The sequence below is a fragment of the Lynx rufus genome, unplaced genomic scaffold (genome assembly GCF_022079265.1).
Source record: "Lynx rufus isolate CCGP_SWC_20201006 ecotype Redwood Valley unplaced genomic scaffold, mLynRuf1.p SCAF_3, whole genome shotgun sequence".
Lineage (NCBI taxonomy): Eukaryota > Metazoa > Chordata > Mammalia > Carnivora > Felidae > Lynx > Lynx rufus.
The window spans coordinates 150373864-150386988 of record NW_025814845.1 but is presented as its reverse complement, the minus strand read 5'-3'; the positions used below and the strand labels follow the sequence as shown (position 1 = coordinate 150386988).

The 13125-nt window shown below is 39.1% G+C and overlaps 1 protein-coding gene across 1 annotated transcript in view; it reads left to right on the top strand.

The window, feature by feature from the left end:
• Positions 1 to 12701, top strand: part of MTMR9 (myotubularin related protein 9) — a 55240-nt gene extending 42539 nt beyond the window's left edge. The window contains exons 9-10 of the mRNA XM_047091338.1: positions 6217 to 6368; positions 12488 to 12701. Of these exons, the coding sequence (XP_046947294.1) occupies positions 6217 to 6368; positions 12488 to 12651 (316 nt within the window). The 3' untranslated portion in view covers positions 12652 to 12701. The remainder of the gene's footprint in view (positions 1 to 6216; positions 6369 to 12487) is intronic.
• The last annotated feature ends 424 nt before the right edge of the window (positions 12702 to 13125 follow it).

Sequence of the window (13125 nt, the reverse complement as noted above, 5' to 3'; positions counted from 1 at the left end):
TTTTTTTTTTTTAATGTTTATTTTTGAGAGAGAGGTAGACAGAGTGTGAGCCAGGGAGGGGCAGAGAGAGAGGGAAACAGAATCCAAAGCAGGCTCGAGGCTCTGAGCTGTCAGCACAGAGCCCGATGCAGGGCTTGAATCCACAAACCGTGAGATCATGACATGAGCCGAAGTCGGATGCTTAACCAACTGAGCCACCCAGGCGCTCCTGACAAAGTAGGTTTTAACAGTTTCTGCTTGCATTTTCAATGTTCCTGTGGAGGGATGGGCATTTGGAGCTACCTACTCTGCCATTTTTTCTGGCATCACTCTTCATTTTTGAAGTAATAGTCTTTATCTTGCAGCACTTTGAACATGCCATACCTGCTTTCTGGCCTCATGGTTTCTGATAAGTCAGCCACTATTTTCATTGAGGGTCCCTTGTACATAATGGATCATTTTTCTCTGCTTTTACAATTCTCTTTTTCTTTGGCTTTTGACAGTTTGACGTTGATGTGTCCTAGTGTGGAACACTTTGAATTTATCCCACTTGGAGTTCCTTGATCTTTTAGGGTATGTAGATAATGTTTTCATCACACTTGAGACATTTTTAATTTTTTTTTAACGTTTATTTTTGAGAGAGAGAGAGAGTGAGAGAGACAGAATACGAGCAGGGGCAAGGCAGAGAGACAAGGGAGACACAGAATCCGAAGCAGGCTTCAGGCTCCAAACTGTCAGTACAGAGCCTGATGCAGAGCTCGAACTCATGAACAGCAAGATCATGACCTGAGCCAAAGTCGGATGAGCCACCCAGGCTCCCTGAGAAGTTTTTAGACATTATTTTCCAAACGTTTGTTCTCCCTTTTTCTCTTCTCCTTCTGGAACTCCCATTATGCATATGTTGGTATATTTGGTGGTATTCCATGGGTTTGGAGATTCTTTAAAATTTTCTTCAATTTTTCTTTCTTTTCCTCAGAAATTAATAATCTCAATTGACCTATCTTCAAATTCTAGCTTACATCTACTGTTGACCTCCTATGGTCATTTCTTCATTTCAGTTATACTTTCAAATCAGGGTTTCTGTTTGGTTCTTCTTTATAATTTTTACTTCTTTACTGATATTGTCTATTTGGTATAGCGTTGTTATCATACTTTAACTTTTCAGGCATTTTTCTTTAGCTCTTTCAACATATTTATGATAGATGATGTAAAGTCTTTGTCTGGTAAGTTCAATATGTCCTTCCTCATCCAAGGGGCAATTTCTTTTGACTGCCTTTTTTTTTTTTTACCCCTGAGTATGGGCCATGCATTCCTGTTTCTTTATGTGCGTTTCTTTATGTGCGTTATAATTTGTTTTTTGGAAAACCGATGTTTTAGATAATATAATATGGCAAATCTGGAAATTAGATCTTCCACCCTCTGAATGAATAACTCATTCACCCTTTGCTGAGGGGCCCTATGTGTGTGTTAGGCATGACTTCAACTCGCAGGTGGTTTACAACTCTGCTTTAGCCTTCAGCTTGTACAGGGCCCCAGGTTCAGCCAGAGGAAAAAGACTGGGGCTATCTCAAGCATTTTCTGGGCATGTGCACACCCGTTTAAATTCCCAGCAATATGTCAGAGCTTCACATAGCCCCCCCCCACCTCACCCCCATCCCCTGTTGCCCATGGCCATCTCATTCCCCAAATCTTACTTTTACGATTTTTCCCAGGCTCTTATTTGCCCCAGTTGTTATGGCAGCCTCAAGCAGCTGTGATGTTAGTTTCTGCTCATTATTTTTGACAAACACCCTGGGGAATAGGGTTTTTCCCTCCAAGAAAACTGTGAGTCAAGTCAGATAACTACAACACTCTGCAAAGGAGGCTTTGCCAGGGAGCTGTAAGATGCATCAAATAGTGCCCGTGCTCTGGGGGTGGTATTTTTTTTTTTAATTTTTTTTAACGTTTTTTATTTATTTTTGAGACAGAGAGAGAGACAGAGCATGAACGGGGGAGGGGCAGAGAAAGAGAGGGAGACACAGAATCGGAAGCAGGCTCCAGGCTCTGAGCCATCAGCCCAGAGCCTGACGCGGGGCTCAAACTCACGGACCGCGAGATCGTGACCTGAGCTGAAGTCAGACGCTTAACCGACTGAGCCACCCAGGCGCCCCTGGGGGTGGTATTTTTTGAGGAGCTCCAAACTTGGCCTGCCCTTCCGGTGGCTACAAGGCTACTGCAGAGCTGGGGAAAGGGTGTTGGCATTGACCAAGTTAAAATGCCACAAATCCTGCTGTTCTTTCAGAGTCTCATTAGTTTTTCTTGAATGAGTATTCCTCAGATTGTCCCAAGCCTTTTGTTAATTCCCAGAGTTTTATTTTTTTTTTTTTAATTTTTTTTCAACGTTTATTTATTTTTGGGACAGAGAGAGACAGAGCATGAACGGGGGAGGGGCAGAGAGAGAGGGAGACACAGAATCGGAAACAGGCTCCAGGCTCTGAGCAGTCAGCACAGAGCCCGACGCGGGGCTCAAACTCACGGACCGCGAGATCGTGACCTGGCTGAAGTCGGACGCTTAACCGACTGCGCCACCCAGGCGCCCCAATTCCCAGAGTTTTAAAAGTAATTAATTTTGACCATTTTTGCCACTGTTTTCATGACTTTTTAGAGAAGATATACAGAGATCCTCACTACCATTCCAGAAGTCCCACACCCAAAGGCAACATTTTAAAATATACTCCGAGAAACTTGAGGGACTTTTCTTTTTCACTGCCATCAGCCCCTTCCTCATTCTCTCCAACGTACTTTAAAAGGAAAAAGTTCAGGACTTGAAGTTAGGAGATTTGAGTTTGAATCTCCACCATACCACCTACTAACCATGTGACTTCTCTGAATCTATTTCTGTTCATGTTAAAAGCAAAAATTAATCTCTGCCAGACTGGGTTATAGGGAGGTTCAAATAGCACACATGTGAAAATTCCTAGCATACCTTTCACAAAATAGGCATTTAAAAAATGTCAGTTCATTCATTCATTCCTCCTTCAGTCTTCTATCACCTGCTTAGACATGAGCCCAAAGCTTACCACTGATTTACTGTGCTCTTTGTCACCTGATGCTTAAAAAAAAGGAAAGAGAATTGGTAACCTTTAGCAGTTGGGAGTCAGCATGTGAAATGAAATGTATTTACAGTTTCTTTGATAGACACTAATACCAAGCAATGTTAAAAGGTATTACACCAAAAAGGATTCGTGGTCAGAAATACTTTTTAAATGCTGAGCAAGGGGCATGTGGGTGGCTCAGGTCATGATCTGGTTCGTTAAGTTCGAGCCCACATTAGGCTTGCTGCTGTCAGCGCAGAGCCGGCTTCAGATCCTCTGCCCCTCCCCCACTTGGGTGGGCATGCTTGCTGTCTGTCAAAAAGAAACAAACAAAATGCTGAACAAAACAGGGGCACCTGGGTGACTCGGTTGATCCTCCAATTCTTGATTTCAGCTCAGATCATGATCCTAGGCTCATGGGATTGAGCCCTGCATCTGGCTCCACACAGCATGGAGCCTGCTTAAGATTTTCTTGGGATGCCTGGGTGGCTCAGTTGGTTAAGCATCAACTTCGGCTCAGGTCATGATCTCACAGTTTGTGGGTTTGAGCCCCACATTGGGCTCTGTGCTGACAGCTCAGAGCCTGGAGCCTGCTTCGGATTCTGTGTCTCCCTCTCTCTCTGCCCCTCCTCCACTCGTGCTCTGTCTTCCCGTCTCAAAAATAAATAAACGTTAAAAAAAATCTTGAAAAAAAAAAGATTTTCTCTCCCTTTGTCTCTTTCTGCCTCCCCTCCTCTGCCCCTCTCCCCTGCTTGACAGTCCCTCTGAAATAAAAAATAATTTTTTATAAAAATGCTGAGTTAAAATAATAATTAAAATAAAATAAAGAACTGAACAAAGTCGTATGTCAAGGCTTTGATGTTTTATTTTGGTTTTGGCCTGTTTTTTAGGAGATTAAAAATTACATCCCAATAATCATCACAAAGGCAATTCTTTTTATGGCACTTAATGTTTTAGAAATCTTTTTTTTTTTAATTTCTTTTTTTAAATTTTTTTAATTTTTGAGAGCTAGACAGAGCACGAGAGACCTGAGCTGAAGTCGGACACTTAACCGACTGAGCCACCCAGGCGCCCCTCTCCTGCCATTTCTTAAAACATATTTGACTCAGCCCTGGACTATACTCTGATGGGGCAAGGAAGAGAATTGATGATTTACATAGATAAATTTGGGGAATGTGGCATAATTTAGTCCCCTCTCAGAGTCACAAAATAATTATTAAAAGCTTTAAGACACTCTTCAATAAAGCAACGTACGTAACTTTAATTCAGCATTTATTTAGTTAGTTTTTAAAGTTTACCTATTTAAAAATTTTTTTTTAACGTTTATTTATTTTTGAGACAGAGAGAGACAGAGCAAGAACGGGGGAGGGTCACAGAGAGAGGGAGACACAGACTCTGAAACAGGCTCCAGGCTCTGAGCTGTCAGCACAGAGCCCGACGCGGGGCTCGAACCCACCGACCGCGAGATCGTGACCTGAGCCGAAGTCGGACGCTTAACCGACCAAGCCACCCAGGCGCCCCTAAAGTTTACCTATTTTAAGGGAGAGGAAAGAGAATCCCCAGCAGGCTCCACACTGCCGGTGCATAGCCCCACATGGGGCTCAGTCCATTGAACCGTGAGATCATGACCTGAGTTAGCCAGATCCAGTGGGATGCTTAACCACTTAAACGACTGATTCACCTGGGCGCCCCTTTAATTCAGCATTTAAATTAAGTTATACGTTTGACTATGGATTTCTTTTTGGAATTATACTTACTAACATCCTTCAGAACTAGCTTTTAATAAAGGGGTCACAAATGCATTTTATCTCACATTCTGATTGCCATTTGGTAGATTCTACCAGCAGGGCTGATTGAGAAGGATTCTAAAGCTGTATGGGGTGGGCTCAGGTGGGAAAAGTTCAGTGATTGATTAGGGCTGGGGGGCAGGGCCAAACCACTTTCTGCAGGAGCAATTGGTGCAGTGGTTTCCTATTCTCGCCATGCCTCGTTTTGGGGGACATAGTACAGGACTTGCTATCCTAGCAGTTAAGTTCCAGCACATGGGTTCTGGGATTATGTGGATTGTTTTTATTGCTGGCATAAAAAGGATGCACATAATTAACTTGTGTGAACCTTATAAATGACCAAGTAGTTTCAGAGACAAAACCAATCTTATAGTAAAACTTCAATAGGATCCTGTGAAAATTGAATGTACTATCTTTTCACTTAATGTAAGGTTTTGACCACAAATTATCTTCCAGTTGTTATTAAAATTTATTTTTCAAAAAATGTACCAGTTTATTTTCCATCCCTGTGAGTTTATTCTGTGATAAAAGAGTGTTACAGAACTTCAGGGTTATTATGAAGCTGTTCATTGTATATAAATGTAGATTAAATCTGTATTTGTATTTACACAAGACACATCTTTATTTTTAATCTTTGACAGTCCATGTATATTTTATGTACATGTAATTTATTTGTCCTAAAATCTCAGTGTCTAAAATTTTTAAGTTTTGAGATCTGACTCAACCTCCGTTTGTAGTATGTCTGTAATCTGTTCTTTGTATTTTAGACTTGTCAAAACAAAAAGGAGAGTTAGTTTTATATTTAGCTATTTTAAATTAAAACACAATGCCAGATGCAATAAAGGGCTTTTGGGTATAGTAATGTTCTGCTTAACACCATACCTGACATGACCAGATTCTGGTTTTATCCTTTTGGCTGGCTTTGAGAGCCTGTGGAATAGTTTTGTTGTTATTGAGAGTTGTAATGTTGGTTGAACTTTCTGACAAATATTTTTATTTTAAAGTTTATTTACTTATTTGAGAGACACAGAGACAGCACGAGTGGGGGAGGGGCACAGTGAGAGAGAGAGAGAGAGAGAGAGAGAGAGAGAGAGTGAGAGAGAATCCCAAGCAGGCTCTGATGCCAACACAGAGCCCGGCACAGGACTCGAACCCACAAAACCTCGAGATCATGACTTGAGCCGAATCAGCCACTCAGTGGACTGAGCCACCCAGGCATCCCACAAATACTTTTATTTTGCAACATTTTATTCCTCTGTTAAAAGTCCTGTGTTCTGCCTTCTAACACACGTAGAGAAGCACTTGTCCTATTAGGAGCATTTAATAGTGGTGGTTATAATTTAACTGCATTAATGGCAGTTTTCTTCCTTAATCAGATGTAAGTTAAAGCTGCAGCAGAAAACGATGTCTCTGTGGTCCTGGGTCAATCGGCCCAGTGAACTGAGTAAATTCACCAATCCTCTCTTTGAAGCCAACAATCTCGTCATCTGGCCTTCAGTTGCTCCGCAGAGTCTTCAGCTATGGGAAGGTAAGCTGTGCATCCTTTGTAAATTTGTTATCAGTAGCCAAGGATCCTCTGTGAACATGCTGTTGTTTGTATTTGAAGATGGTAGGTGGTGGACCTGACCCTCAAACCTGTGTGTTATTGCTGTTTTTTCTCAATGTGGGGAATGGTTCTCTCTTTCATATCCATGATCTGGTCACACTTTTTTTGTTCAGTCCCCATTTCAGACATTAACGGTGATAATTCAATGGGTACTGCTGTTTATGTTGGTTATTTTCCCCAGATAGAAAGATACATTTCTATTTTTAATTGTGATTACAAATTTACCAACTTAACCATGTTTAGGTATACAATTCAGTCTTGCCAAGTATATTTATACTGTTGTGAAACAGGTCTCCAGAACTTTTCATCTTGTAAATCTGAAACTCTCTACTCACTAAACAACTTCCCATTGTTCCACTCTGCAGCCCCTGGTTAACTACCATTCTGCTTTCTGTGTTGAGTTTGACCACTCCAGGTACCCCATATGAGTGGGATCATACAGTATTTGTTTTTTGGTGATTGACTTCTTTCCCTTCACATCATGTCCTCAGATTCATCCATGTTGTAGCATATGAGAGGACTTCCTTCTTTCTAAGGTTGAATAGTTTTCCATTGTATATGTAGACCACATTTTGCTTACCCATTCATACTTCGATGGGCAGCTGGCTTGCTTTCATCTTTTGGCACATAACCCTGCTTTTGATTCTTTTGGGTTTGTACCCAGAAGTGGAAATTGCTGGATCATATGAGAATTCTATGTTTAATTTTTTAAGGAACCTCTGTACTGTTTTCCATAACAGCTGTACCGTTTTACATTCCACCAACAGTGCACAAGCGTTCCAGTATCTCTACATCCTTGCCACCACTTCCTATATTTTTGGTTTTCTCCCCGCTTTGGTAGTGGCCAGTCTGATGGGTAATGAGGGAAAGTACATTATTTTTTGTCTGAGAGAGTTGGTAGGTAGCTGGGACAGGAATAAATTATAAGCTCCAAGGAGATGGTTTCTATTTCCTTTATTAAGCAGCCATTAGGATAGGTTCTTCTGTTGAAGGGTTAATTAGCTAGTCATTCTAGTAAGGTTCTATAAAATACTAAAGCTGCTTCTTAAAAATATAACCAAAATCTATCTAGACTATATTAGCTGTCCATTAAACAAAGACTATAAAATACCATTTCTTTTTAATCATCTTGAAGGTAGTAATGCATCTTTATTCATCTTTGTATTAAACAGCACAGAGCCTACACAGAGGAATGGTAGCTGTTTGGTAATTGAACTGAATTACCTACCATACATGTCAGTTAACTATACCACGTTTTCATATGTTATGCCCACAGGGCAAATCCATGTGTGGGAAACTGCCTTTTGTGTGCAAAAAGGCCTCAGATCATTTTGCTCTCTCAGTTTGGGACTGAGTCTGTTTCTGTCACTTCTTTGAATGTCAGCCCTCAGGTCTTGTTCCTCTTGGCATATCTGTCATTAGCTGCTTCCTTCCTCCTCAATTTATGCTTCTAATCTTATCTGTTGAGGTGTCCCCAAGTTAGAATTGTGGGGAAAGTATCCTCAGAGAGTCTGCAGATTCTCTGAGCCTGAGCTTTGGTGCTTTGGGAATTTTGGGCTGTTCAGAACTTCTCTTTGCTTACTTTCTTGGTTGTTGTAGATAGTCACAGGTGCAGGATAAAGTGATTTCTTTGTTGAAGATTTCTGGGCAATTTACCTAGAAGCCACTGTCATGTTTAATAACTGAAGTGAGAGACTAGCTACTTGGGAGAAAAGCCACATTTTGGAATTGAATGGCCTGAAGGACAGTTTAACTTGTTTACTAGTTACAATGAGTAAACCTCATTGAGAGTTTAGAAATTAAGAGACTGGAGGAAATCTTTGTTGTTACATGAATAAATTCCTACCACTCCATAAAGAACAGAGTTTCCATATGTGTTTAGTGCCTCAGCTTAGAACTGGAAGAAATTTTGTTAGGGAAAATCTTCCCACAGTAGGTATTTGGATTGTATAATGAGACTACTCTTTGACCTTAAAATGTCTCTCTCCTGTTTATATTTACATCATAGTTAACCATTAATTTAAGGTAATTCCTGGGTTGAAGAACAGGATTTTAAATACAGGTTCATATAACAGAAAAATCAACAAAGGAGATAGTTTTTAAGCTATGTTTCTATTTTCCCTTTCTGATAAAGAGTAGCATTTGGACATACAGGATTTAAGGCCCTGGCAGTTTGGTTTGTAAAAAGTGTTTTAAAGAAACATAAAACCTTTGTGAACTTACCAGCTACTGACATGTTGCTGCCTGGAAAGTTTCTGTACCTCCTTATTTGACTATCTTTAAGCCATTATGTTGGGCTGATATAGTTAACGTAGATCTATACAGAGGAGAAAATGTCTCCTTTTAGTCTATAATAAAAGGATAATTATTAATGGGGGAAAGAAGACTTGCCTGTAGAATTGGAAGACCACCTCTTAAGAGACAGGCAGGGAGAGCATTATTTTTTCTATCCTTTTCTTTAATTGGAGTGTAGTTGACATATATTAATTTCAGGTATACAACACAGTGATTCAACATTATGTATGTTACAAAGTGATAACCACAATAAGTCTAGCTACAACCTGTCATCAAAGGCATTACACTATTATTAACTATGTTTCCTCTGCTATACGTTGCATCCCTGTCTTATTTATACCTAGAAGTTTGTGCCTTTTAATCCCCTTCCCCTGTTTTGTCCGTCGCCCCACCTCCCTCCCCTCTGGCAACCATCAGACCATTCTCTGTATCTGGGAGTCTGTTTCTGTTTTATTTTGTTTGTTTTGTTTCTGTTTTTTAGATTCCACAAATAAATGAAATTCTATGGTATTTATCATTCTCTACTTGACTTATTTCACCTGGCATAATACCCTCCAAGTCCATCTATGTTGTTGCAAATAGCAAGATGTCATTCATTTTTATGGCTGGGTAATATTCCATTGTGTATGTATACCACATCTTCTCTATTCATTCATCTATCGATGGACACTTAGGTGGCTTCCATATCTTGGCTATTGTAAATAATGCTGCAGTGAACATAAGGGATGCATATATCTGTTCGATTTGTGTGTGCATTTTCTTTGGATAAATACCTAGAAGTGAAAATGCTAGGTCATATGGTAGTTCAATTTTTAATTTTTTGAGGAACCTCCATACTGTTTTCCATAGTGGCTATACAATTTTGCATTTTCACTTGCAGTGCATGAAGGTTCCTTTTTCTCCGCATCCTTGCCAACAGTTGTTATTTCTTGTCTTTTTGATAATAGCCATTCTGACAAGTGTGAGCTGATTTCTGATTGTGGTTTTGATTTGCATTTCACCCTGATAATTAGCGATGTTAAGCATTTTCTCGTGTGTCTCTTGGCCCATCTGTATGCCTTCTTTGGAGAAATATCTATTCAAGTTGTCTGCCAGTTTTTTAATTAGATTGTTTTTTTTTTATTTTGAGTTATAGGATTCTGTTATTTCTTTTGGACGTTAACCCCTTATCATTTCTATCATTTGCAAATATCTTCTCCCATTCATTAGTTTGTGTTTTGTTGATGCTTCCCTTTACTGTGCAAAAGCTTTTTAGTCTGATGTAGTCCTATTGTTCATTTTTGCTTTGTTAGCCTTTGCCTGAGGAGACATATGCAAAAAGTTATTGCTAAAACTGACGTCAAAGAGCATACTGCCTATGCTTTCTTTCAGGAGTTTTATGGGTTCTGTTCTTACATTTAAATCTTTAGTTCATTTTGAGTTTATTTTTGTATATGATGTAAGAAAGTGGTCCAGTATCGTTTTGCACGTAGTTGTCCAGTTTTCCCAGCATCAATCATTTATTGAAGAGACTGTCTTTTCCCCATTGTATATTCTTGCCTCCTTTGTTCAAGATTAATTGACCATCTAAGTGTGGGTTTATATCTAAACTTCTTTTTTTTTTAATTTTTTTAATGTTTATTTATTTTTGAGAGAGTGAGAGAGAGACAGAGCACGAGTGGGGGGGAGGGGCAGAGAGACACAGAATCTGAAGCATGCTCCGAGCAGTCAGCACAGAGCCCGACGCGGGGCTCAAACTCACAGTGAGATCATGACCTGAGCCGAAGTCAGATGCCCAACCAACTGAGCCACCCAGGCACCCCTCTGGACTCTATTCTGATCTATATAGATCTGTGTATCTGTTTTTGTGTTGTTAGCCTACTGTTCTGATTACCGTAGCTTTGTGTAGTATAGGTTGGAATCAGGGAGGATGATACCTCCAGCTTTGTTCTTTTCTCAAGATTTCTTTGGCTATTTGGAGTCTTTTGTGGTTCCATATAAATTTTAGGATTGTTTCATGTCTGTGAAGAATGCCTTTTGATAGGGATTGTATTGAATTTGTAAATTGCTTTGGGTAGTATGGACATTTTGACAATATTCTTCAATCCATGAACATGGTATGTCCTTCTATTTATTTGCGTTTTCTTCATTTTATTTCATTAATGTCTTACAGTTTTCAGAGTACAGGTCTTTTACCTCCTCAGTGCAAGATCTTCCTCCTATCCCTAGGTACTTTTTTTTTTTTTTTTTTCAACGTTTATTTTTGAGACAGAGACAGAGCATAAATGGGGGAGGGTCAGAGAGAGGGAGACACAGAATGTGAAACAGGCTCCAGGCTCTGAGCAGTCAGCACAGAGCCCGACGCGGGGCTCGAACTCACGGACCGTGAGATCGTGACCTGAGCCGAAGTCGGCCGCTTAACCGACTGAGCCACCCAGGCGCCCCATTAGGTACTTTTTTTAATGCAACTATAAATGGAATTGTTTTCTTAATTTGTGATAGTTCATTCTTAGTATACAAAAATGCAGATTTATTGTGTTAATTTTATATCCTTTAACTTTACTGAATTTATTAGTTTTAATAGTTTTTTTGGTGGAGTCTTTAGGGTTTTTTATATATAGTATCAGGTCATCTGCAAATAGTGGCAGTTTTATTACTTCTTTTCCTGTTTGGAAGCCTTTTCTTTTACTTGTCCCATTTCTCTGGCTAGGATCTCCAATATTGTGTTGAAGTGGTAAGCCTCCTTGTCTGTGAGCTAGAGGAAAAGCTTTCAACGTTTCCCTGTTGTATATGGTGTTAGCTGTTGGTTTGTCATTTATGGCCTCTATATCCACTTTGTTGTGAGTTATCATAAATGGATGTCGAATTTAATAAAATGCTTTGTCTGCATCTGTTGGGATGATCATTATTTTTATCCTATTTGTTAATGTGCCGTATTGTGTTGATTGATTTCTGGATATTGAACCATCCTGGCATCGCTGGAATAAATCCCACTTGATTGTGGCATAAGATGCTTTTAATGTATTGTTGAATTCAGTTTGCTAAAATTTCATTCAGGATTTTTGCATCTATGTTCATCAGGGTTATTGACCTATAATTTTCTTTTTTTGTGTTGTGTTTGGTTTTGGTATCAAGGGTAATGCTGGCCTCATAGAATGAGTTTGGAAGCATTCCTTTCTTTCAAGTTTTTGGAATGGTTTGAGAAAAATAAGTATAACACTTCTTTAAATGTTTGGTAGAATTTACCTCTGAAGCCATCTGATCCTGAACTTTTGTTTGTTGGGAAGTTTAGGTTTTTAAATAACAGTGTGTGTAGTTTTGCTGTTACCGTAACCGTCATTTTCCCAGTGAAAGCGATTTTATACATGTATGAGGTCCTACAGGTCTGAGTAAAGTTCTATAATTGAATAAAAAATTTATATTGTGAAACTGTAAAGTTTATGGCATTGTAAATTATCAGCTTATTTTCCTGAATATATCAGAAAATGGTATTGTAAAATCATAATTTTATGGGGGGGTTGAAGAATGAATGATTATGTACATAGAAATAGTGATGTTTTAAATAGTGTATTTAGTTATACTCTTTCAGTACGCCAATATTCCTGCTTATTTCAGAGTATGGTAAAATAGATGTGAACTGTAAAAAAAAAAAAAAAAAAGAAGAAGAAAAGTAAAGAGAAAAGAATGTATAATGCATGGAATAATGTCAGTGTTAATTCACCATGTGTATCTTTTTCCCTTCTGTCTTCCTTTCCTGGATTCAATAGGTATTTTCCTACGTTGGAACAGATCCTCCAAGTATCTGGATGAAGCGTATGAAGAAATGGTTAACATCATTGAATATAACAAGGAATTACAAGCAAAAGTAAATATCCTTAGGAGGCAGTTGGCAGAACTGGAAACTGAGGACGAGATGCAGGAGAGTCCGTGAAAGATCTCCCTACGACCTACGTAAGGACCTTCCTGGACCTGTATCCACCTCTCTTTCTTTGGCCCTTCAGTTCACTTTTACACAGTAGCCTTGAACTTAAGGCTTTAGATGTGAGAACCCTCTAAATGTAGTGGATTTCTCAATACTTTATGAGTGAAATATACTGTAATTACTCATGTTTCATGTGGCCTGTTAGGCCTCTTTACTTTGGGAGCAGAAAGGAGGTGCTAGTCATTTTATTTTATGTGAAACAGGTGACCTATTTAATGCCATTTGCGTTATATGCCATTTATTCTTCTGTGTCTACTTTCCAAACACTGCTCTAGACTGGTCAAGAATATGATTAATCTCTTTAGGAAATATTTGGTAGTTTTAAAAAAGATTAGACTTTTAAACACTCCAAATATAGAAATATTTTTCAAAACTGAAATGGTTGAAAAACCAAGAATTTTGTGATTAACATGCCATTTCCAG